We start from the raw sequence: 27388 nt of genomic DNA, 5'->3' as shown, positions 1-27388 counted from the left end.
TAGCTGTGTCTGACATTGTTAGTAAAGAGCATATTGAGATGAAATATATGACACATTATGTGAAGAAAATAATGAAAGATCATGGTAAATAGTTTGTGAACAAAATATATTTATTGTGTGTTATTTCCAAAATAAACCCGCGGGTTTGCCAAATTACTGCAAAAAAGTATGAACATATTATTTAATTGTGTGTAGGATATATAAAATGCTAGCTATGAATAGCCTTAACAAAACAAAGTACAAAACAAAGTTGGACATTTTTATATCCACCACTCAACGTACATTGAAGAACGTTGTAAAGATGCTCAATACATAATCTGATATGGAAATGACATTGGTTGATTCAGGAAAATGACAAGTCGGGGGTGGGGGGAGAAAGACTTAACAAAAATGATATATACTGTTGGACGCTAAATTACATTTGTATTAAATTTCAAGTTAAATTTCGAAACTCGTGCCAAAAGTGCCTATAAAAACGGTTCTTTATGAACATGGCCTGTGAAATCTCAAGATTACTAAAGAGGGGCAGCAACAACAACAAACCCTGATATTTAGTCAGGTGGGAAAATCACTTGGTGGAATCAGTTTAAAGTCTCCACATTCAAATCCAACTTTTGTTCTCTCGCCAATGACTTCATTGCTGGTTGGGATCTGTTTCAGGGCTTGAGGAAGGGAAAATGGCACATTAGCACATAAATGCGCTGTAGTCTTTGGAGGGCAGTCTAGGGAAGCCCTGCCTAAACCACAGGGACTCCTGGGTTGAAGGGGGAAAATAACTTAATTATTCACCAAAGGTTTCCTTCATCGAGCCCCCTGAGGATCTACCTACGGATGAAATACAGTACCAGCTGAGACCAGCTAAATATGACAGAATAAAACATATAAAGAATTTGCTTTCATCTAACATTAAAAAGTTAAATTAACATGCAATGATGAGACAAACACTGCCCTTCAAAAGCTCTGTCCTCTCTTTTGTTAACCTTATTCCTGCAGTTGTTCAAATTCACTATGTGGCACATAAACACCACATAAAGTTACCTATAAAAAAAACACATGGGAGAAAAGATCTGAAAATTCCATTTTAATATAATAGGATAATTTAATTCCAATTTGAATTCAATGGGGCCAAATGATTGGGGCAACATTTTTGCTAACACGACAAGTTCAAGTAAGACAATGCTGACCCACTCCATACTGTTCACAGGCACAATAGAGATCAACAAGGCCTCTTTCTCAACATTTAACACCGTCCCTCTCAAGGCACGACAATCCTCAGGACATACATAGAATTGCACAGCAATACAAAACAATGGGCCAGCAGCTTCAAGAACACCACAGGTACAGTGGCCTAAATGGCTTTTAATTTTAAGTGCAAAACCCAAATTCTGTATACGATACCCTTTTATGGTATAGTAAGAACCTTAAAGGATGAAGACATCTGAAGACTTGGAGTAGACATGAGATGTACAGTATGCTATATGTTTGTCATTGTCAGACAAATTGAAAGCAATTTTAGAAACTGCATTAGAAAGTGCATTAGATTACATTGATGAGTCTGTGGCCTACAGTATTATTACGAATTAGATTTACACTGTGACAGTTCCAGCCCCCTACTACTGATAAAGCACATCAAATTCTAATGATCCGTAATTAATTATTCATGATTATAAATATAGTGTCATAAAATTAAGTAAAGACGGACAAAAAATTCAATATTAAACATTAACATTAAACACTTTGGTTATTAAACCAGCTGTAGCTTTGTAGATTAAAATACAGATTAACAAAACTCTGTTATTTGGAAAGCAAAAGAATAAAAGGCATGAAGTTGATACATAAATAGAAAATAAATTAACAGACCTTGCTTTTTTGCCAAACACAACAGAGAACAGGTAATGTGCAGCATAGAAGCTTATGTATCCTGTACACATCATAAATGCTCCTGACAATCATCATGGATTATATGTCATCCAATGTAGTGTTTGTGGATTTGTTATGCATATTTCAAGCCCACTGAGAGATAATGGCTGTGATTGAAGATGTGTGGCCCTAACCTCATGCGCTTTCTGTGATGTGCTGTAAGAAAAAGTGTTACTTTGTCACCCCAGTCTGAAAAGGGAAGACCTCAGTACTACAGTATTCATTCTTGTTTTAAGATGGATTGAGTCATTTAAAGATTAAAACTGTGAGAGTAAAAATGAAATGATTTGCTGTTCTTTTGTGTGAGTGAGGGAGGAAAGTTGAATAAAACACTGTTTAACAGACATACCCAGTGGCTCCTTGGAATGTAGTTTAGCCTTATATATGTTCGGTAGTTGTACATTTTGACAATCACATATACAGGGGTACATAATACTGGGCAGATCACTTCAAACTAAACAAAAAGAAAACATGGAAAGTGGACCGGTTTTCCTGTGTGAAAGGAACTGCTCTGTACACAAAAATAACTGGATCATCAGCAAACTACCAACCTTTTCTAAACCCATGTATCCTATTAGCGCTAAAAAAGAAAACCAAATTAATAGTCTCTTAGAAATGAATTTACTGACTTAAAAATAAACTCTGGCCCGAGGAAGTAAATGCCAGCAGTAAGATGATTAAAGGAAGCGATTCTACAGTTGGGTTGGCTTCCTGCTATGTGGCTCCCCGCCAGAAGATGGCACTGTCACCAGACTCCTAAGATATACACAAGGATTCCTTCTCTTTCCGGCGGATTGCGCAGCAGGTGGCGGAGGAGGTGGTGGCGGTGGCCTCAAAGACGACATTAGCGGCTGCATTTCTTGCTGTTGCTGAGAGAGGGTGCCTTCCTCCTCTTCCTCCTTCCCTGCAGGGAACTTGAATGGCCCTGAACTTGGGGAACCTGTATTACTTCCTGATCCTGCACCAGCACCACTTTTTCCCTTTGCAGGGGTCCGCAGGGGTCCTCCCAGCCTCGAGAGGGCGCTAATACGTGGATGCAGAGGCTCTGGAGGAGAAGCCAGGCTCTCCAGAGAGGAGATGCTCTGGTTCCAAGCCTGCTGCAGGTCTATTGGGATAATTTTAGTGGCCTCCACAGACACACAGGGAGGGAGAGAACCCACACCATTTTTCCATGGCAGGGTTTTCTCTCCACATGTCAGTGAGGGAGGGGCGGCAACCGGGCTCTGACAAACATCCAGGGCAGCTGGTACTGAGAGAATAAAAAGAAACACAAGAAGATATAGAAATGTTGGAGATGGGTAGCAATCAGTTCTCACTTTTTCTTACCACAATCGTGTTCATTTCTCACCTGATTTTGGTCTCTCCTTTGGTGTTTCTGGAGCTTTGCGAGCCACAAAAGTAATGCCCACATCATCATCTTTATCTGGTTCAGAAGGATCATGTATATCCTCCTCATGTGCCATTGGAACCACAACTGGGTCTACAGACATATGTGCAAAAACATGTTACACAATGCACTGGGAACTTTAAGTATCAGAAAATAGTTTCATTAAAAGATAATCATCACCAAGCAGATCCAGTGACCAACCTTTGTCCTGCCAGCTGACATTTCGTCTGGGTTTTTCATTGGCGTCTTGCTCTTTCGCATCTGACCCTTTCCGCTGTAATACGATAGTATCAATATTTAAAACTTTTGGGAAAACAAAGTAAATGTATCAGAGGAACAAGTTAAATACATATACATACAGTATCTCTGTAAGATTTTGTTTTAATGATGTCTCTTTTGCTCACCAAGGCTGCATTTATTTGAAAAAAACAGTAATATTTTGAAATATTATTTAAATATCAAATAAAATATATTACAATTCTATTTTAATATATTTTAATACTATAAAATGTAATGTATTCTTGTGATGGCAAAGCTGAACTTTCAGCATCATTACTCCAGTTTTCAGTGTCACATGATCCTTCAGAAATCTTTCTAATATGCTGATTTGCTGCTCAAGAAACATTATTATCTGCTCAAGAATCTGCTCTCACACATACAGTAGCAAGCCATCACTCGTGAGTCATGATACATATCAGTAACTACAAACATTAACCTTGTCTCTACATTGACCTTACATACATGGATACTTGTCAGTCATAGACTACCATGGCCTCCCTCAGGTCCAGTTAACTCAATTAAAGCCCTTGCCTTTTTCTGACTGCGGTCTTTCTTGTGACGCTTGTAGCGAGTGGATTTAAAGGACTCCAGACGGTTGCGCATATTCCTCTGGAACACCTCCCTGTCCTGTCTCTCTTTTTCACCCACTGTCATGAAGTGGCGACTGTAGTGGGACTGGTACTGCAGGTACAGAGAAAGGGATGTCAACTGAAGCAAACACATCATACAAAGTATCACCCATTTTACTGATGCAATATCATGCTTCAGAGCACTTTATAGTGAGAGGGTGTGAGTGTGGCACATTCTGTACCCGTCTCCTGGGTTTGTAGAGGTTTCCAGCAAGCACATGATGTGTCTCTAGCTCTTCCTCTATCTTGGCTCCTGGCACTGTGTCAATCACCTGGAGGTCTAGACACACCCCACTGCCGTTCTCTCTCCTGAGAGATCACATACAGAGACACAGGGAGTTACAAGAACCAACATGCATGGAAACGCATGTACACTTACGCCACAGATATACACAAAAACATGTCTGCACACACATTCAAAAAATGTCCTATGAAAATAAAAAATGCTAAACAGTTTATCTTTTATCAGTATTTTATATTGCTTTGTCTAAACATTCTTTAAAAAAAATGTCCTTGGTATTCTGTATTAAGTTTATATAACATGTGTATATACGTTTCAAATAGTTGTATATTGTTTTGAGCACAAATCTCTATTAATTTATTTAGCACTTAAAACAAGATAATAAAAAACTATTTGCCAAAGGGGTCATGATACCATTCAAAATGTTGGGGTCAGTATTTTTTAAAGAAATTAATACTTCTGTTCAGCGAGGATGCATTAAATTGATCAAAAGTGACTAAATACATTTTATAATGTTAAAAAAGATTTCTATTTCAAATAAATGTTGCTCTTTTGAACTTTCTATTCATCATAATTCAGCTTTACCTTCACATGAATAAAATACAACAACAGTTATTTAAATTGTACACACAAAATGACTGCTTTTACTGTATTTCTGATTAAATAAATGCAGCCTTGGTAAGCATAAGAGACTTTTTTCAAAAACATTTAAAAAAAATCTTAGACACTACCTTTGAATCGTAGTCTATATTTGGTGGTTTATATTTATCTTTTTTTAATGACATTATTAAGGAGTTTTTACTGGGCAACAAGATAAAATTGCTGATTAAGATTTTATTTTTTTATTTTTTAACGTGATGTTCACAAACACAAAATACTCACAGGTAGTTGGTAACATTTGTGACCTCTGGGAAAGAGGTTCTGCTGGCCATGGAAGGCAGAGAGAGTCTAGCAGAAGTCAACACATTCCCACCCTGAGAGAGAGAGACAGAGAAATAGCATCAAATATTAAACTTGATTCTGATTGGCTAATACATAAAGTATCAAGCTATTGATTGATGTTCCTTAAATGCCCAGCTATGTAAGTAGCTACAGTTTAGTATCACCTATCATCTCCAAACCCTTCCATTACTGTAATTTAATGCTCAGGTGGTATTACAGACACAATGCAAAGTGCACATTTATATTCAATAATTCAGCAGTCCCAGTGTGAATGTAACCCAGCTCTCCGCTCTTCATTCTCCATATAGATGGTTTCTCTTACTACAAATATCTCTGGCATATGGCTAATGACTAATCTTTCTTGATATACATAAGAAATTAAGCATAATGTTTTAAACAGTCCATTTTGCCCTATTTCACAGGACATTGAAAATATATACAAAGTACAAAACCATGAGAAAGACATGCAGAAATGTGACTAATATAGAGAAAAAACTATTTTTTAATTATTATAGCTGATAAATTAGTTTTTTCCCTTCTCAAATGAAATGAATAATCCTGTGCCTCTTTCACTGGGTGGTCTGAAAGAGAACAGAGGTTTCTCTATCTCTCAATCTTGTGCTAATATTAGCTTGATAACTACTCTCAGGAAGCCGAGCTCTATGAAACTCAAGGGTACAGGAAATGAACTTGCTGGAAGACAAAAGTCATGCATGACTAAAATTCCAGGTGTTATAAACATTTTCAGATCAAGCACATTGTTTCTTTGGAGACGTGAAGAGGAGAGAAATTATTTGAAAGACGAATCTAACATGAGAAAAAAAAACATTATTACTATTAACAAACAAACCAACTAAAAAAAGAATCAAGTGGGCGGTGTGTAACAATTATGATGTGCATGTCTATACATTCATATTAAAATATCTACTGGAGGCCCTTCTTTCTCTTTCCTCTTTAACTCTCTCTGTATGATGCCATCTCCAGCCAGTATTTTTGTAGATATGTTTGATGTTGCAGCTGACAGGTATCAGATGCCTACAAAGGACCAGTATTGGCAGAGACACCGTGGCGTCAGGGTAACTAACAAAGGGAGGAATTATACTCTGCTCTTCTCAAACGACTCTCTTGAGCCTCAGAACAGATCTCAATGCTTCCTCTGCTCAATGCTATAATCCTGGGGCTTTCACTCTTTAAAGGCCCAGGGACCCCCAACCAGACTCTCAGTCAACCCACAGTATTAAAACTGTAGTATAACTTTTATTAAGAAAATTAACTAACATTACTACAATGATTTATGTTCATTCAAAAGTTTAGCCAAGGTTTTCAATGAATTTTCATTTCTAAAATCCATAGGTGTGAGTGAGTCTGAATAAGGAAACACTTTAGAAAGTAGAAGCAGCTGAAAATAAAAGTAGTTTTAATAGTGGTTTTAAAGCAGATTGATTGTTGCATTGCACAGCAGTGCTGATTTTACCTAGTACTGATTTTTTTGGTGTGTGGGCACCATCTAGTGGTCAATAATTTTAATACAACAATAATACTGATGGAACCACTTACAAAAATGGTAGATGGCATCACACCAGTATGGTATACACCATGGTACACCAAGTATGATGGTGCATTACATTCCAAAAAAATACCATGGTACTACCATGGCACAATGTCTAAAAAATGTGTATTACCTTTGTTAATGACAGGAAAAGCAAATCCTAGGAAAACCTTAACCCAGTTTCACCCTGAGCAAACTTTCCAGCAACTTTCCTTATAAAAATAATGCTAACAAACTGTGTACCTGATATATGGCAGCATTAGCCTTTTACCTGATCAATGACACTGATGGCATCTCTGATGTTGATTTTCTGATAGGCCTCCCACAGTTCACTCTTATGGTACACAGACTTTCTCAACAGCAACTTACTCAAATAGTTCTTGTCAAATTGCTCCCACCTAAAAAACAATGAGACTTAATAACACAATATTGCATTCGTTTAGCTCTTTTAAATTGACAAGTACATCTCTCATCATGAGAATAGACAGCTAAGTGCCACTCACTTGTCCCTCCAGTGATGGTAGCCATTCAGACCAGCAATGTCCTCCACAGCTGTCAGAATGTGGTCAAAGGCCTGAAAACAGAAAGACAGACAAAGTTCAGTGCTTCTATAAATTATTTATGGCCATTTTATTTGAATTATTTATTCACATTTATTTTATTAGCATCCATGGCTATTTTTAAGTGCACTTGAGATCAAATCCTACATCTTTTGCAGACATTTAAAAAAAAATCCATGGGATTTTTTCCAAATATTTCTTTGTAAATAAACTAGACATCGGCAATTGGTGAGCAGTTCAGTCTAAAGTATGCAACACTATTCTATCTTAAATTGTGTGGTGTTAAAATCTGTTTGGTCTACACAACTTTGGGAAACTGCTGCTTTCCAAGAGAATATCTCTTCTATCCTCCTTTATTTTCTCAGAATCTCTCCTACATTATTTCAAATCTATTCTGTCAGCTCAGCTACACTACAGCCTATCTTTAGCCCAGGTTTTCGAGAGCTCAGTAGGTAGACCTGAGTCCCCAAGTGTGCATAGAGCAGCAGGATATGTAAGGCCTTCAGAAAGAGGATGAGGTAAATGACAAGGCGCTGTGTGACCTCTGCCTATGTGTGCACATCTATTTGTGGAAAGGCAAAAAAAAAAAAAAGAGCTCTGATGATTAATTCATTGGAGGGAAGAGTCTAATGTCAGTCTGTCTGTGGCAATACTGCTGTTTCAGTCATCAGATCACAAGCACAGCACAGATAGCAAGGTCAACATCATCACTCACACATTTCACCACAGGCAGTCAGGCAGGGATATAGAGGGAGACAGGTGATAAGAAACAGACAGAAGAGAAGTGAGAGTGCTGGAAGCGATATTGACTCACACGCTCATGGATCTCTTCGTTGATGGTAGGTTTTCTGTTTGTGCTGCGTGGCACTTTCAACCATTTCACTAAAGGCTTGATGGTTAAACCCTGGGAGGGAAGATTTGGGAAATGTCAACAAAACAGAGAGAGGGCACCATCCAAATCTTTCAACTAAACATCACAGCTCACTTTTCTAGTAGCAGCAATATAATTGGTCTTTTAAATAAACTTTTACCTAATTAAGCAATATCACACTAGAAAATAAAAATGCTGTTTTACAAATATCAGCACAGCTGTAATTGTTTACACCAGCATTTAGACCAACAGCGTGATCGTGAGTGTGATACTGAGAATTAATATTGTACATTTGTGATATTGAGTATTAATATTGAGTGTGATATTTGCAACAAAACAAGCTTGTTCACTAAACAAGAAGTTAATCCTGAGAAATGTTCATTTAAGACACAATATTGCCAGATATTTTGTGTATTTTTGCTCCACCAGTGAAAGAAGTTTTAAATGAAGCACAAGCATAATCAAATTGTTACGCATCGCAGAGACACATTAGGGGTGTTTCGTACCTGAATAAATCACTGTTTTTGAGCAATTTAATTTAATTTCCACATTTAATTGTACTTAAGTGCTACTCTTACCTTTTTTTTACCAAATTGTTCTATGGTAGAAAAAGTAATAGTAGTGTGCGGTTCCAAATTCAGCAACTGTTTTCAAACAAATCGGTTGAGGGAATGATTCAAATGACTCACTCATAAAGACAGTGGCTAAATTCTGAATCGCATATATGTATATGATAGAAATAGTATGAGTAGTATGCTAACATGCAATTCAGAATTCAGCCAGTCGCTTCTTTCCTTCCTTAATGAATCAGTGTTTTTAAATGAATCAGCTAAATGAATGATTCAGTGACTCACTCGTAAAGACAGTCACTTGTTGCCACCTACTGGCGTATCAATGCAAGCTGTAGAAAGATTATCTGAAAAATCCCCACTACTAACACAGACTGACAGTGTCAAAAAGTATATTATTTATATAGTTTTTTATGTCTATGTATTTAATGTTTTAAAGGTTTTAAAAGCTATACTCAATTTAAAAAACTCAATACAGTTTATCCACAGCTACCTGTTACAGAAAAAACAACAATGCATACTTGTCTAACAAGCGTGCATATTTGTAGCATCTGTGGAAAGAAAAGTTCCTAACCAAAGCTTGGCAGTATATACTGATGATTTCAGCAGTCAGATATTCTGTGACATGTTGGATACACTAACATGACTTTGACAACACACTCTATAGAGATTCTGTGGCCATGAATAATAGATGAAATTGGAATAGGGTAAAAAGGCTGGCACTGGCCAGATGGGCACACACACACACACACACACACACACATAGGCAGTAACATCAAAATTACTCCATTCATCATAATTAGCATCTCTGTTTCAGAATAGCTTTGGAAGTAACAGCAATTTAACACAGCGGAGGGGAAATGTCATCCCTGCAAGGCTATTAGCTGTCCGCTACCCACACACATACAAGTAATGATAATAATCACAGCCTGAGGAAAGATGAAACAGAAAGAAAAGAAAGAACACTTCTATCAAAACAAAATTATTCTGTAAACGTGAAGGGGAGGGAAAACACAAATAGGAAGGAATACAGAAATTTCTAAAAGAGTTACCTGAAACATGACTGTGAAGAAAACCACAACTATGGTTGTTGCCACAAAGTAGTCTTTAGCCTTCACATGTTTTTTGTCTAAAAGAACCACCAGAGCAAAGGCCACAGCTCCTCTGAGACCGCCATATGACATCACCACTTGATCAATCTTGTCAAGTGGAACCAGTCTAAACCAGTTCAGGAACCAAGTCTGCCCTACTACACCTGCAAATAACATGTTGAGCAAATACATATGCTGAGTGTTAGAGCCGAGGCTATTAAACATTGTAAATGTACAGTGCAAGTCTGCATCTAAACCCATTATAAATGACAAAAGTAATCAAATGAATATCAAATGAAAATACATGGTACATTTTCAGCTCACATGGTTAAGAAAACTATTTGATGTATGTAGCCATGTGAGTGAAGAAATTTTAGTGAGAGTTCTCTTTTCATTTTTAACTTCGGTAACCAAAAAGTACCAAAAAATACAATGTAACTACCATGTTTTCTGAATAGAATAGAATAGAACAGAACTCTCTCTTACCTATGGCCCTGAAGACTAAGATAAATATGAGTGTGCTGACAACAAGGCCAGTGTCCCAGGCCCATTTGGACTTGTCCACAGCTGAGATACCCAAAAAGATGAAGATGATCGTCTCTGCAATGCTGGCCAGGGTTTTCATGGTGTACTTCACGGTGGTCCGGGACTTCTGTGATATATTTGCTTCCACATACTTCTTGCAGCCAATGCCACAGAAAGTCATCCTGCCATGAATCAACAATAACATATATAATGATGATAGAATAATAGCTAATACCCTAGCTTAAAAAAATAAAATAAAAAATACTAGAGAAAGTTAAAAAGCATCCACATTTAATTGTACTTAAGTACTACCTTTTTTTACCATATTGTTCTATGGTAGAAAAAGTAATAGTAGTGTGCGGTTCCAAATTCAGCAACTGTTTTCAAACAAATCGGTTGAGGGAATGACTCACTCATAAAGACTTTACTCATAAAGAATCAACAATAACATATATAATGATGATAGAATAATAGAATGCAATAGATGTATTTTATACATTTTTTTTTTTTCAAAAATCATAAATATAATAGTTTAGAGTTTAATAAGTAGGTTGTTATTGTCCTTATGAATTGTTTCTGACCTTTGTACCTTTGGATTGATGTCTATATTTAGACAGAGATATGAGATATCCCTATATTTACATTCTATATACATAAGTTAGCTTTAGACAGGAATTACGCTTTGCTCATTGTGTTATATATGAGTCACTTTGCAGTACTCATTGAACAGACCAGAAAAAATGAAAAGTGCAGAATTATATTGATGAGATTGTATTCATATAATCCAGTCTCTAGTGACCTTTTCTCCTTATCTTTAAATCCTATTGTGGCTTATTTCATTTCTAACTCCATACCACCTTGTGCAGTAAGTGTGATGAAGAGCCATGAGGGGGCGCTCCAAGTGCTGCATTAGTATATGCTTACAAAATAAGCAGACAAACATGCATTTTTACTTTAATTCATATGTGAGTTCATTCCTTTATATCTAGTAGTACTGATTCCTGATTTGTATCCAAGCATGACTCTGCATCTTGAAATCTGTTCTTTTGCTGTGCTAAGCAATACTAAAACGGGTTAATAATCTAATTCCTCTGCTCATAATCTCATTATGTGATTTATGACCGCCACAAAAACTACTGAGATTTACAGCTCTGCACACATGTTTTGAAAACAATCTGAAAAATTCTTCAAATTGGCCACGGAAATATTCATAAACAACATGTTTTCAGCGTCATGTGCACAGATACACAGCTCACACAAACACACTCACCAGTTCTCATTCACTGAATCATTTATCCCTGACCCTGATGTGTCCATTCTTCTTTCTCTATTATGCTCAAATGTTTCTCTCTATTTTTCACTGTAGTGCTCTTAAGGCATGAATCATTTCCCCTCTCAGCATTAACCCTGCCATTTAACTTCTCATCGTTTTAAATGTCAGCCACCACAGTGTTTGTCACAGAGCTGCACAGACACACACATCTTTTTCTATCATGATGAGGACATTCCATTGATTTCTGATTTTATATATTAAGGTAATGATATTTCTATTCCTTATACTCACACAAATCTTTCTGCATTTCACAATTCCACTCATATTTTTGAATTCATTTTGAGTTTGTGTACAAATACGCAGAGACTCAATTTCAAATAAATTCAAATTATTAAGATGAGTATGCTGGCAGTGGCAAAACTCACGAAAGAATGGCGGACAGAGAGAAGAGTTCTGCCGTCAGGTAGGCCAGGTAAACCAACAGGAAGATGAACAGCGGCTCTATGATGCGCACCTTCTTTGTAAAACGAGTGACAAAGGCCAGAATAACAGCAAAGATGAGACCAACCAAAGTCCCTCCAATGCTGACAATGAGGAAGGAGACTGGAATGATTGCAGGAATGAAAAAAGTATATGTTTCATGTAAATATTAACTCATTTAAATATTATACTCAACAATATGGTGTTAAAGAAACAACTGACACATTTTGTACTTACCAATTCCTTTAAAATAGTCTGCGGTGTAAACATTCCCTGGTCCCACTTCCACAAAGGATATGTACACTTTATATAAGACCTGTTGAGACAATTATTAATGCATCTCTCCTATACTAAAAATCTGAAAGATAAAAATACAATAAATAAAATGTTGTGGTCGGCAAGATTTTTTAAAAGTTTTTGAAAGAAGTGTCTTTCAAAAACGATCACCACGGCTGCATTTATTAAACACAGTAGCATTGTGAAATATTGCAATTAAAAATAACTGTTTTGTATTTTAATACATTTTAAAATTCAATTCATTCCTGTGATGGCAAAGCTGAATTTTTAGCAGCCATTTCTCCAATCTTCAGTGTCACATGATCTAATTTGGTGCTCAAAAAACATTTCTTATTTCTTTTTATTATCACTGATGAAAACAGTTGTGCTGCTTAATAATTTTGTGGAAACTGTGATACATTTTTCTTCAGGATTCTTTGATGAATAGAAAGTTCAAAGTACTTTTGATCAATTTAATGCATCCTAAAAAGTATTAATGTATTCAAAGTGAGTTAAAATTACATTTAAAGCTATGGCGAAAGAGCTTGGACAGACTGAAAGTGCATCTCCAATTGTTCCCCATAATATCAACAGTAGATTTCCTATTGTGTACATCAGATGAATTAATATGCAGCTCAGCAGCAAAACTGAAGATGTGCAATTTTGTGAAGAGCATTGTCCATCTGAAGGCTCTCATGATTGGTTTGAATAATGAACCTGTCTTACGATATGGCCATTAGACCAGTGGCACAAGAGACTGAGCCTTACGTTTCACTCCTCTATGAACATAACTAAATGAACAATGTTATCCAGTAGCTTTGATAATAAATGCAAAAAGAAGAGGCTTCCCCCTGTTCACACATTTATCGGTATATATTCAGAGAGTGATCACAGTCTTACTCTGAATAACCCGACCTCAAGTGCTAGCTGACCTTCCAGTAAACACACACACACAATCACACTATAATCCGCAGCCACTTCTACACTGAAGCCTGGTGGGAACCTGCTCAAGAGTTCAGAATCCCTAGAATGTGACTGTGGTAACTTTACACCTAATCTGATGCATAAAAAGGAGATTTAAGCTAAAAATCTTGTAATAACCTGGCTCAAAAAGCTTGTAACATAAAGAGAACAAAAGACAATGATTGAGCTTAATAAAAACTTACTTACTGAAACATGCCTAGGGCAAATAGAATTAAAAATAAAATGTACACATGCAGAATGTAAACATACTTTTTAGACCAGGGGACGGGGCCCACTAGGGAGACTCAGCAAACTTCCAGGGGGCACCAATGTCAATTTATTTTTAAGTAGGTATATTAACAATCGTAATTAAAATGCAAAAAAGTGTTTGTAATGTGTACATTGTTTATTTATATTACAACAGATGTACACACACATCAGCTTAGATAGGAGGATCTTTGAATATTGTCTTAGAAAAATGGGGGCTCAGAGTCAAAAAGGTTGATAACCACTGTACAGTTCACCCAAAAATGAAAACACAGACATAATTTCCTTAGCCTCATGTCGTTCCAACCCTATATGACTTTCTTTCCTCTGTGAGACACAAAAGAAGACATATTGAAGAGTGTTTTTTAACCAAACAGTTTTGGTTATAATGACTTCCAGTGAACAAAACACTGTCCCTCAGAAGAAAGTGGCCTATCCCTTTTTTTTTTTTTTTTTATGCATTACAATAACTTTCTGTGTGAAAAAAACTGGAAAAAGTGAATTGGAGCATAAACCTGAGGAATAATCTGATGAATGACATTATGGCAGAGATGGCTATGTCCATGCTTTCACAGATGTATGTTGAATAATGTTGGTACTGTTGAAATGTTGTAGGGTGGGAGAATGTGTAGAAGTAGGTGGGGAATGTATTAGTGATGGTTGGTCATTGGGCGTAATCTTCTACACATGGGTCAACAAGTGACACATCTACAAATAAATCGTACTGACCTGCTATACCAGTGAACATACAGTCAAGTCAACACAATCCAAACTTTGCTCAAGCACGAAAATTATATTTCTGAGGATTAGATCTAATCCCAACAACATTATGTAATGTAGTATAAACAATTAACACTAAATCAGCCTATCTCTAACCAGAAGCTACTGTTTGACCCTAGAGTATAGTTATATAAAAATACGAGGGGAAAAAGGGAAATGGTTTGGATAATTCAGTGGCAATGCCTTAGCCTAAGTCATTTACTATCGATTTGCTTCTCCAGAGCAGGTACTGTAAATGACTTTTGGGTATGTCTTATAACATAATCATGTCAGCACTAAAGCAGACTGTTCTGGTGTAAGGTTACCATAACAACAGATATGCGACTGAACATATTAGACAGTAAAGGCTTTTGCATTTTTACAAAAGAATAGTATTTCAAGATTATTATTTTCTATTTCTTTTTTAAATTTCTATTCATGTAAATGTATCATGATTTCCACAAACACGTTAAACAGCACAACTGCTTTCAACATGTCTAATAATAAATGTTTCTTGAGTAGTAAATCAGCAAATTAGACTGATTTCTGAAGGAACATATTTCATATAAAAAATATTACAACAGAAAACATTACATTGATTTAAATTGTAATAATATTTCACAAAATGACTATTTTTACTGTGTTTTTAATCAAATAAATGCAGCCTGGGTGAGCATAAGAGACTTCTTTCTAAAACCTTTTTTTTTAAACTTACCGACCTGAAAATTTTGAAGGGTAGTGCATTTCCTCACTCACAGCACTGACCATTACACTCTGCTAGTAGCGTGTTAGCCATGTAGACAAACTTAAAGGGTTAGTTCACCCAAAAATATTCGGATGTGAAATATGAATATTAATGAAAATATTCACACAGAAGAAAAGGAATAGTTGAATAAAGTCGTCATTTTTGTTTGTTTTTTTTGCGCACAAAAAGTATTCTCATCACTTGATAAACTTAAGGTTGAGCCACTGTAGTCACTTGGACTATTTTAACGATGTCTTTACTAACTTTTCTGGGCCGGCAGATGCAATTACCTAGCAGCCTATGAAGGAGTGAGCCAGCTCTCAGATTTCATCAAATATATCTTAATTTGTGTTCCGAATATGAACGAAAGTCTTACGGGGTTGGAACAACATGAGGGTGAGTAATTACTGACAGAATTTTCATTTTTGGGTGAACTAACCCTTTAAATAGTAAAAACAATTCATTTTGATGATTAACAAAGTCCGGACTCACCACAGTGACAGCATCATTGACCAGTGACTCGCCAAAGACAATGATGAAGAGTGTCTCATTCACATGGACTTCTTCAAAAACAGCGATCACTGCTACCGGATCCACAGCCGAGATCAGAGCTCCAAACAACAAGAAGTCCATCAAACCTGCATCTACTTTTTCATCTGCACACAGACACGCAAACAAGCAGCAGTCAATAATTACAACCAAATTGATCAAATCACATGCAGCCCTAGTGGTGTAGTACAGACAGTGGTTAAAGATCTGGAATGGTAATTCAAATCTGGTCGATTCATAAGCTGCCTTGTGCACTTGGGCCAGGCTCTTTAACCCAGGATGCTCCAGTGGGATTTTCCCTGTGATAAGTGTACTGCATGTTGCCTTGGATGAAAGTGCCCTACCCTTTCTTGGGTCTAAAACAAAATTTACACCACATCTAAGTCTTATGCAATACTAAAAAATTTCAGGCAGCGATGACTCCCCCTAAATAAAAATTCTCATAAAATAAATTTGTGATTAGACAAGTCATGATTAATCGCATCTATAAAATGTGTGTATATACGCATACAAATATATCATATCAACACATTTTTTTATGTAAGATGCAATTAATTATAATAGATATAAATATATCTAAATTATAATATATATAAACACTATGCATAAACAATATACAAATTAATAATTGAGTCAATGCAATATTTATACAGCATAACCTCTATTTAGGCTTACAGAATGAACTAAATAACTTGGCAAAAAAAATTTTAGTGATAAAAATACATGTAATTATTTATTAAATATTCCTGTCTTTTATAATATTGCAGTTGTCAATATATTATATGAAAGCATTAAGGAATGAAAATGAAAATCACAGTAACACAAGGCCTCAAATGGCTTATTGCTTTACTAAAAGCAGTGGTTCTCAACCAGGGGTCAGGACCCACTAGGGGGCATCAGTGAACTTCCAAGGACGGTTTAAGAATCTTAATTAAGAAGCTAAAAGCATTTTAAAAATGCATAAACTCACATAATATTTCATATTTTAATTTGTCTCCTCAACAGTGCTTGTTTTATTGAAGGATTATCAAGTTTATTGTTTTAATAGACTGACACACTCCTAATTTATATTAATAAAAAGTTTGAAAACAAGCAGCTTTGTCATCAGTACATCAGACGTACCAGAGGAAATATTCCACCAACATGGCTGAAGAAGCACTGTATGATCCATGATCATTTAAGAATTCATTTTTGGTTTCATTTGTTTGAACTGACACCCCATAATAACTCACCTATGACCCCTGCCATCTTGACTCCGTAAAGACAGAATCCAGTGCAGAAGGCATTCCACAATGTGCCTACTACAGCGTACATCAAAATGGCACCCAGGTTGTCGAAGAAGAGCCGTGCTGGCATGAAATACCCAGCATCCCCCACTATAGTTGGCAGAAGAAAGAGGAAAAATAGCCCTGGGTCCAGTTGGTACGGCTGCTTTTTGCTGGCGATAAGAACCACTCCACCCAGAACCAGACCCAGCAGAATCAGCATACAGCTCTCTGGGACCGCTGTGGTAAAACGCTGAGAGAAGTGGAATACTGAAGATTGCAGAGCAGAGAAAAGAGACAACAGAGAAAAAAAGGTTAACATGGATTGAGCATGAGATGAGAGATATTATCTAGCCATGCACTATCATAAAAAAGTGGGAATGCAAACATAGTAAATGTTCTTCATTGTAATTTCACTAAAGCTTTATGAAATGTCACTTTTTATTGAGTTAATTGCAGTAAGATGCACGTGCCAGAGACAACCAAATGCATAAAATAAAACAAACTAAACAATGCATATAAGCAGCATATGTAGCTTCATGGCCCACGGCAGCCAACCAACCTCATTTAAAGAGTAGTTTATAAGTTACAGGTGCTGTAATTCCATACCATGGTTTCAGATAAAATGTTACACAACACCATTCTAACGTCAGTCACTCCCAGTGACAAATACTGAGTCACAGTAAAACATCATCTCATACTGCAGCTTTAAGAAAGGACTATTAAATTCACAAATGGCCAATAACTGAACAAGGTGACTGCATACTAAATTCACCAATACAATGCAGGACTTTACAGTGGTTTAATGGAGCATCTGCTAGAATTCATCACAATATTTCCACTGGGAAATGCAGTATGACCAGTGTCCATTCACAAGTCAGACATATCAAATGACTGTACAAAGCATTATAAGACGAGGAACAATCACACCGCAAAAACCACATGCTCAGTGTCCCTGCACTGGATCAGGAGGTGCAGAAACCAAGTAGTGTTTATATGGGAAAAGGGGGATTTGATAGATCATAAGATGTTTCAGTGGGGATATATTAGTGAAAATGATGTTGATTAATAAGGCTAATTAAAAAAGCTAATCAAGGCACAGACTGGCCTCCATTTATAAAAGCATTCCTCATGAAATGTGTGAAAGGCAAGCACAACACATTATGGCCTAATGAGAGATTCTAATGGCATGATCTGGTTTCCATGATCAGAGTAATTCTGTGGAGGAGGGAAAATCAAGAAGCATAACAATCACCGCTCACCATGAGTCATTCACACAAGGACAGAAAAACACTGACATACACCCAAAAAGCATACTAGACATCTGCACAAACACATGCATGTGTACACACACACAAACACTAAATAACAAAAAAAGAAGAAAAAAAATCTGAGGCATATGCCTAGATACATAAAAATACACACAGGCAAATATGTAATGAGTGCTAGAGATTAATTCCATTCATTTATGCATACTGATACCTGTGTGCCACTCCAACCTCACAATAGAGAAGACCTTCATATGTGTGATTCATTTCTATCTCAAGATCTCCTGCTTTTAAATCATTACTTGCCCTAAGCTTTCCAACAACAGTCCACATATAATTACAGCCATAATGAAAGATTATTAAATCCAATTAATCCGACACCTTTCATTTTCAGGGACTGACAGAGACAGAACTTGGGATAGTTAATTGAGAACATAGAGTGGATTGCCATCCCATTATGATAATCTTTTATAAACAGGTTGATCATTAAGTTAAACTGTGTGTAGTATAGAATGGGATGTTGCTTTGTATCACTCCCATGACTCAAACTCAGCGAGTTTAGATGTTTGAGAAGAGTGTATTCTGAATGCAATCCTCTGGTAAATGAGAGTGTTTAAGTAACAGGGCAGGTCATAATCATCGCTACATAAGTATATGAATTTATTTATTTTGTCAGTAACTGAACTAATGGGCAGTGTCATTTTTTTTCAAATTAACATAACTGTCAGTTAGTACTCCTATCTCTATCTACACTATATTGACAAAAGTTTTGGGACGTCTGCCTTTACCTGCACATGAAGTTTAATGACATCCCATTCCTGATCCGGAGGGTTTAATATGGAGTTGGCCCACCCTTTGCAGCTATAACAGCTTCAGTTCTTCTGGGAAGGCTTTCCACAAGGTTTAGGAGTCTTCTAGAAACACATTTGTGAGGTCAGGCACTGATGTTGGATGAGAAGGCCTGGCTCACAGTCTCCCTCTAATTCATCCCAAAGGTGTTCTATTGGGTTGAGGTCAGGACTCCGTGCAGGCCAGTCAAGTTCCTCCACACCAAACTCGCTCATGTCTGTATGGACCTTGTTTTGTGCAATGGTGCCCAGTCATGTTGGAACAGGAACATCCCCAAACTGTTCCCACAAATTGGCAGCATGAAATTGTCCAAAATTCTTGGCATTAAGAGTTCCTTTCACTGGAACTAAGGGGCCAAGCTCAACCCCTGAAAAACATCCCCACACCACAATCCCCCCTCCACCACACAATGCAGTCAGGCAAGTACCGTTCTCCTTGCAAGCGCCAAACCCAGACTCGTCCATCGGATTGCCAGACAGAGAAGTGCGATTCGTCACTCCAGAGAACACGTCTCCACTGCTCTAGAGTCCAGTGGCGGCGTGCTTTACACCACAGCATCCGACGCTTTGCATTGCACTTGGTGATGTAAGGCTTGGATGCAGCTGCTCGGCCATGGAAACCCATTCCATGAAGCTCTCCACGCTTGAATTCACTGAGCTCCTGAGAGCGACCCATTCTTTCACAAATGTTTGTAGAAGCAGTCCGCATGCCTAGGTGCTTGATTTTATACAACTGTGGCCATGGAACACCTGAATTCAATGATTTGGAGGAGTGTCCCAATACTTTTGGCAATATAGTGTATCTATCTGTCTATCTATCTATCTATTGTACGGATGCAATGTTATGGCAGTACTATAATGATGCTATGGGTTAAGGATATTTACTTTATACACTTTACCTGTAACACAACAAAATGTTGTATTGCCTTCACCTGTTCCGGCTGTGTGTACTCAGCACTTCAAGTCAGCTGAAAACTGTGCGCAGGTGCTTCAGATAATGCTACTTTCTCCGGATGCAAGACAAATATTCAAAATGAAATTTTATGGCGTTACCGTGGCAATTGAATCATGGAGAAACAGATGATTGAGCTAAATGATCTGATGTAACTGCATGTCTTGGCCAAAAATACAAGCTGGAGGGACGCCTGAGAGACACCCACACATGCAAATATAGGAGGTAGAGCATTTTGTGTTTGTACTGTATATGTATTTTTCGTGAACTACACCGCAAAACATACAACCAGTTTCTCTGTTAAACATTTTGCTCTCAAATCCTAATTCTTCAATAATCAATCTGAGCTGATTATTGCACAACATCATGCCATGTTTTTCATTTCCAACTGATATTGCACTTGTGTCCTCCTGAAGATATCTTTATAATGTACAGTCATGCTAAAAAGTTTACATACCCCTTGCAGAATCTGAACATTTTTAATTATTTTAACCAAATAAGAGGAATCATAAAAAATGCATGTTGTTTTTTATTTAGTACTGTCCTGAATAAGATATATAATAACATATAGTCCACAAGACAAAAAATAGCTGAATTTATAAAAATTACCCTATTCAAAAGTTTTCCAGCAGTGACTGTATGTGATTTTGAGATCCATCTTTTCACACTGAGGACAATTGAGGGACTCAAACACAACTATTAAAAAAGGTTTGAACATTCACTGATACTCCAGAAGGAAACATTATGCATTAAGAGCCTGGGGTGAAAACTTTTGAACATATATATATTTTTTTTCATTTAGTACTGCACTTCGGAAGCAACAGAAGATACTTACATGTTTCCCTGAAGACAAATTAACTCAAAATCTCAAAAAGAACGGGGTATTTTTTTTTTATAAATTTTGCTATTTTTTTGTCTTGTGGACTTTATGTACACATCTTTTATGTAAAATATCTTTTTCAGGACAGTACTAACTAAAAAATAACATGCATTTTGTATGATCCCTCTTATTTTGCTAAAATAATTAACATTTAGCAGATTCTGCAAGGGGTATGTAAACTTTGGAGCACGATTGTACGTATGGCACTATCACTGTGAGCTTTTGCTTTGCTACAGTGCAGAAGAACAAAATATAGACCTCTCAGCTCTCACGTGAAGAAATCATTCTCATGATTCGCATCTTTCAGTGAATGAAAATACGTTAAAAATCGTTCACAAATAGGACAAATCGAGCGTTTCTCGAGTGAACCCTTAAAGAACCGAGAATTTGACTGATGCATTTGACAAAAAGTTACTTAACAGACACAGAAACGTTAATAATAATTTAAAGTAGCCCAGATAGCAACATAGTGTTGGCCCAGATCCGGGCCACATGTGGGCCGGATCTGGGCGACACTGTTGCTGTCTGGGAGCCTACTGGAAACTGTTACAACTTGATGTTATGAGAGTTTTATTCATGCACGTTTTATTAAAAATCGTTTAAGCCAATAAATATAAATTAATTTTAGCACTGTAAATGCAAATTATATTTAGGCTCAAAATGACTTAGTTCGCAGGCATGATTCGGTTTATAAAAAACAAAGCCTGCAACAAGCTGAAATTGGGAAAATATGAAGCATATAAACAGCATTATTAATAGCATATAAACAGCATTATTAATCAAACCACATGATAGCAGGTGACGGACAAGAATAACCGAATAGCTTTCTGAACCTGTTCTTTGTAGTAAACTATTCGAAAGAACCGATTCGCGGACATGAATCGAACTTCCCACCACCACAGCCAAAGCGTGAGAATGATGATGGAAAGATGATGAGTCATAGCCAATCATAGCTCGCCGCTACTCCGCGGAGACTCCGGATCGGCGGGAACACGGTGAGCTCACAGTCCACAGAAATATCTCGCGGGGCGTTATACAGCACGGATTGCAAAAAGTCACGAAAATTACAGGTACAAAAAGATAACCGTAACGTGCACTGCTGTGACTGTCTTTGTAAACGCTGTTCACTTATCTCCAGTAAAGCTAAAAGCCCATTTTATTATTGTGTGAAAATGTCCCAGAGGAAATGTATGGGCTTTATTGCCATGGCAACCACCCGCGTCTGTCAATTAATGACAGTGGATGTGGAAGGGAAGCGCAGGTGGCTCGCGCTTTTTACGCACCGCTTTTACAGCCATCTGACCAACACACACAGCACCGAAGGCCCACTTTAATAAAACGCACTACACATTCACGTCCTCAACATAATCCTTCCAACACTTTACGCGTAACAGTCCAGCTGTTCGGAAGCTTATTTTAAACACTACTATATATTACATCCAAAACAAAGCTCGTTGAGTAAGCGAAAACGTACATCTTGCATTACAGAACTTACGTATTTTCGCCACACTGGCCACCAAAAGCCAGCTGGCTATAATGTAAGGTGTCTGCACGTAGCTCCATTCCCACTGCACTATCTTGAACCCTCCTCCGTGGTGGTGAGACGACTCTCCGTCCTCCGTGCTCGGCGCCGACGGCTCCTCCGCAGACCGGGCGAGCGCAATCCCGGGATGCCTGTACTCTTCCTGGGCTGGAGCATAGCGAGAGGCGACGGGGGATGTGACGGCAGGTGCGGCGCTTACCCCCGGCTCTGGCGAGAGCGACGCTCCTGTCACGTAAAGGTCAGTCGCTGCATCACTAGCCACCTTTATGAACAGAAGCAATCTCAAGCACCGCATCTTTTCGGCGTGTTCAACGGCGTGTCATCTTCATTTCTTTTATACACTCCTGTTGCGATGGTAAGCCCTCCACGGGACGCCCCGTTACCGGTTTACAACATCAACACACACTCCACTCGCCGGTAACTCGCGAAGGTGCAGCTGGCGTATAGGGACACGTGATTCGTTCGTGCACGAGGAGGTTCTTATTAAAGAGCCGTAACTCATCATCCTCATCAAAACAGACAGTGTGCACCCAAAACTCGTGTTATCAGCCTATTTTTATGTGCCATGCAATGAAAAAGGACATAAATGAGAAATAAATTGCTAGTTATGTCAGAATAATCAACAAGTCGATTTAGTTATTTAAGCAGTAGCCTATATTCAAATTAATTGATCACTAAAAGAAGCCGTCAATTGAATTGACAGATGCGCCCCCAGGAGGTCAAAACATCTGTCCTAGATGGTTTGACTGTGGCACTAAGCAAATAAAGAATAAAAACATAAAGTCTAATAAAACATTTATTTTAATTTTAAACAGAGCACTGCATGTGTTGGGTTTCAAGGCCAACATGTCTTTGTAAAACAATTCTGAATCAGAATACAATGTCTAACTTTAGTTGCAATTGTACTTGCAATTTCTTTGCAAACAAACTTTATTTGTGCAGGTGTCGAGAGTAGTGACGGGGACACGCTAATAGTGATACATTCAGAGTGAAGAACACATGCACTCATGCAGACAGGTAATAAGGTCATACATAAAACAACAGAGTGACTCATAGTGACTCTAAATTCTTACAGCATAAACCCCTGTGCAAAAACAGCAATACCAAGAAAATCCTTAAAATATGTGCTTGTAACAGTAATAAACGTAAAGTAATAAAAGTAAAGTAAATTTTTAACGCAACATTTCTCTTTAACAAGAGAGAGTGGTCCATGCACATATTTGAAAATACCATAACAATGGAATAACTACAAGGGTGAAACTAACACGTCGAAAACTTAAAGTGTGAAATAATGGTTGAAAACATAATCTTTCTCTCGACTAGGAGCACATTAATAAATATCAGGACAGAAATGTGATACAGCAGAGAATACACGACTGTGTTGTAGAATCCACAAACCTATCAAGAAAGCGCTGTGATAAATAAAAGATAAACGAACATGTGACCTAGTTTATGTCCTCTCTAATCAAGATCTCCTTGGTAGTCAGGATATTCAGTTGAACACTATCCAGGTACACATGGTTCAGCTTTCCAGACACAAATTAAACCTTGTCCAAGACTAAGGAGTTTTTAATGGCCAATCATTACTAACAGTGCAGTTTAATCCAGGATCCGGCTTCATTAATGGGCCCAGGAAACCAGTGTGTTTGAGTTACCCTATTGCACTGATCTCAATTACTGGCTTCCACAATCCTAACTTTGAGCTGAGCCATCACAACAGATATGACAAAAGTATAAGAATTGTCTTTAAAAATGCAGTTTTAACTTAAAACCTTTCAAACCCTTAAATACATGTCTTTGACTGATAAATTGTTCTCCAATCTATGCAAAAGTCTCTATACAAAATAATATATGTCCATCTGCTAAAAATATTTCGCACTTTACATTTACATTTATTCTTCATCAGTAAACGTAGGCTGGTATTTAATACTATGCAAATAAAGTTTGTACCAATCAAATCATAATATGTCTAATGGATATCATGCACACATTTCAGGTATTTGTACAGTAACGCAGCTGTTTGTTTCAACTGGAAGCACATGATTCATCCACTGAATTGTTCAGATTGGCAGACAGAATTAGATGCAGGCATCCCACAAACTGTCTTCAGTGAAGATCCCTTTGTTATCGCAGTTCTTCCCATCACGAATACAGCTCTCCTTGGCTCTGGCCTTGCAAGAGTTTTCCACAGCCAAAAGCCTACAGCTTCAGACCTTCCCGTTACGACTGCCGAGGCCAAGGGCCTGCACCACATCCACACTTAGCCCACTCTTTAGAGTCCTCCGCACTGCAACACACAATGCACATTACGTTATACTGTAAAATAAAACATGCAACTCAATGTCAGACAATCCATATAATGCCACTTGCACACGTATAAAGACTGGAAATAATGATCTGGAAGGTGTGAACACGTTAGCGAATTTGCAAAAAATGGTCCACTGTCTATTGTCAATAATGTAGCGATGTATGAAGCACCGCTCACACAGAAGTCACTTTCAAACCAAGCAGCTTTCTTTTGGTCAACATAGCAAATTCACTTGAAACCGTTGTGAAGTTAAAATCTTTCGCCCTTGCCTTTATGTAAAATGACCACATGGATTTTTACTGAAATTACTGGATTTTACACGTGAAGATTCGCTGAACAGCTATATAAATGTGACTGCACATTAAGACATACTGTAAAGCACTTCAGAATAATATAAATAAACCTAAAAGGCTTTTCAGGTTTGGAGGTTTGTGTGATTTCGCTCTCCTTTTTTAAAAGCACAGTTGCAAGAATGTGCCCTACAAAAGGCTCTTTGTGGTGTACAAATTCTGAGATGTCTAGCAGTTCAATCCGGTACAAGCAGAAGTAAAGAGGTGGCACGATATGGATCTGACTGGGAGATTTAGGGGCTTTTGAAAGCCAAGCAATGGTAGAAGCCAGATTACATTGTGTTTTGGATACAGATAGTGTTGAATGCAAACAGTGACTAAATCCTTAATCTCATCCCCCAGGTTTAGGGATAAAACAACCTTCAGGACTGGTTATGAAGTTCAGTGGTCAAAAAAACAAATAAAAAAAATGCGTTGACAGTTAAAATGTACTCACATGACTTTCGGTTAAGCCGCGAACGTTTCCGTGTTTTTGGACTAGACGGCCTCTCTGTGGGATTCTGGGTGACAGACTTAAACAGACGATCCATGATCTCATCTGTGGCATCATCCTGTGAGCTGGCGCTGTCCTCTTTGGCTACAGACATGGATGTGCTAACCCTGCCTAAACCTGCGTAGAAATAGTACAACAGATCAATCAGATCTTTGCTTAATTACAATAGAAACAGGTCCAAGATCCTTCAAGGGAAGCGTTAAAATGAGTGAGGCAGTGGTACTACTTCTTGGCAAGCTGATGAAAATCAATCATTTGTAAAAAGTTAATAGATATTCAGGCAAATACAGTGTTGGGTGTGAAGTTGGAATCCTCATGTCTGTCTTGACAGTTAGCCCTCTACAATCACTTCAAAAATGCATAATTATTTAGGCTACTATTTAGTCCATAATAAATCTGTTAGTTGAGCTAACCCACTCCATGCAGCCTGTGCAGTAGCTCTACCTTCATCATCATCATCATCATCCTGTGCTGATTGGCTCTCTACTGGTGAAGTAGGAGAGCAGTCAGAGTCACAAGGCCCCTCTGTGAGATCAAATGAGCCAACCTTAATGCTTTCATTAATTACAAAAGCTTTATCATAGATTGAAAGCTGCACAAGTGCTTTATCTTTGCACACATCCATGCTCCAAACTCTATACCTTCATCACTCCACTGAAGGGTTGGTGAAATTGGAGGAGTGTCACCACCAGTGGTAAGAATCTCTATAAAGGACCCCCCCAAAAAATAATTAATTAATTAATTAATAATAATTATAACAACAAATTAATTCATTAAATCAAATTGTCCTTTAGTCTGGGCTGGACTATGTAAAAATGTAAATAAAATAAAAATGAGGTTTTTATTTCAATTTTAAACAAACAAAAAAAAAGAAAATGTTAAGACACCGAGCATCATCTGTGTTGGGCAACTAAACTTATTGTGATTCCTCAGTTCTGCTTCTGGAGATCAGCTAATGAACGTTTCTAAAGCAGGTGTGTTAGAGGAGGGATGGAACTAAATTCCACAGGAAGGTTGGGCAACAGCAGGGCTGTCACTGGTCTAAACAGCTAACTCTATCTTATTCCCTGGATATGCAGCATTGTGTTCTCTTACTTCGTACAGCACGGCTCCTGCGCAGCATGCTGTTGTCGTTGTTGGTGATTAGCAGGTTTTTCATGTTCTCATGCTCCTCTTGGGCTGGCTCTGATTCTATTGTTGAAGAAACTGGGGATAGGCTGTCCTCCAGAGACAGCTCTGGAACTGCTCCAGAAAACTTCTCTGTCTGTGAAAAGATTCAGAGAGTATAATTAGTTACTGGTAATGGTTTGTCTCAATCTACTTGACGACTGAGGGTGATACAGTGGGGTTGTGGACAGGGCCATGAAATAGCCATGATCTGGGTTCAATAACAGTTAAGCTCTATTGATAACATTTGTGGCATAATGTCGATAAGGGCCGTCGTAAGAGGGAGGACAACTGAGAAAATTGTCCATGGCCCTGTGTCGGAGATGAGCTGGCTAAATGCTTTATACTTAATACTGCTGAGTGTTTGGAGGTGAACCTCCATCTGGGTCTTGGGAATTCTAGCAATGAAAAATTTTCATCCACTGAAAGGATGATTTTT

General features: G+C 37.7%; 2 protein-coding genes across 13 annotated transcripts in view; both read right to left on the bottom strand.

Annotated features, from left to right (window-relative positions):
• Positions 1–95: 95 nt before the first annotated feature.
• On the bottom strand, positions 96–23050 carry slc9a5 (solute carrier family 9 member A5). The gene is made up of 16 exons (XM_084107373.1): positions 22584–23050; positions 17108–17410; positions 15819–15982; positions 12554–12632; positions 12262–12439; positions 10525–10745; positions 10000–10202; positions 8322–8411; positions 7451–7521; positions 7219–7345; positions 5339–5430; positions 4398–4524; positions 4118–4267; positions 3509–3581; positions 3269–3400; positions 96–3169 (listed from the first exon to the last, which is right to left on the bottom strand). The coding sequence occupies exons 1-16, from the start codon at positions 22924–22926 to the stop codon at positions 2613–2615; spliced, it is 2910 nt and encodes a 969-aa protein (XP_083963499.1). The 5' UTR covers positions 22927–23050; the 3' UTR covers positions 96–2612.
• Positions 23051–23414: 364 nt separating this feature from the next.
• fhod1 (formin homology 2 domain containing 1) overlaps positions 23415–27388 on the bottom strand; it is a 48744-nt gene continuing 44770 nt past the window's right edge. For 6 of the 12 annotated variants that reach the window (XM_084107361.1, XM_084107366.1, XM_084107365.1 and 3 more), the window contains 5 exons: positions 26878–27046; positions 26424–26486; positions 26227–26307; positions 25726–25899; positions 23415–24918 (listed from right to left, as the gene is read on the bottom strand). In XM_084107361.1, the coding sequence (XP_083963487.1) occupies positions 24839–24918; positions 25726–25899; positions 26227–26307; positions 26424–26486; positions 26878–27046 (567 nt within the window). In that variant the 3' untranslated portion in view covers positions 23415–24838. The remainder of the gene's footprint in view (positions 24919–25725; positions 25900–26226; positions 26308–26423; positions 26487–26877; positions 27047–27388) is intronic. The other 6 variants (XM_084107369.1, XM_084107372.1, XM_084107370.1 and 3 more) reach the window with 1 other exon arrangement.

Source organism: Abramis brama (assembly GCF_963993115.1).
Source record: "Abramis brama genome assembly, chromosome: 3".
NCBI lineage: Eukaryota > Metazoa > Chordata > Actinopteri > Cypriniformes > Leuciscidae > Abramis > Abramis brama.
The sequence above is the reverse complement of the archived record's forward strand: the minus strand, read 5'-3'. Positions and strand labels throughout refer to the sequence as shown.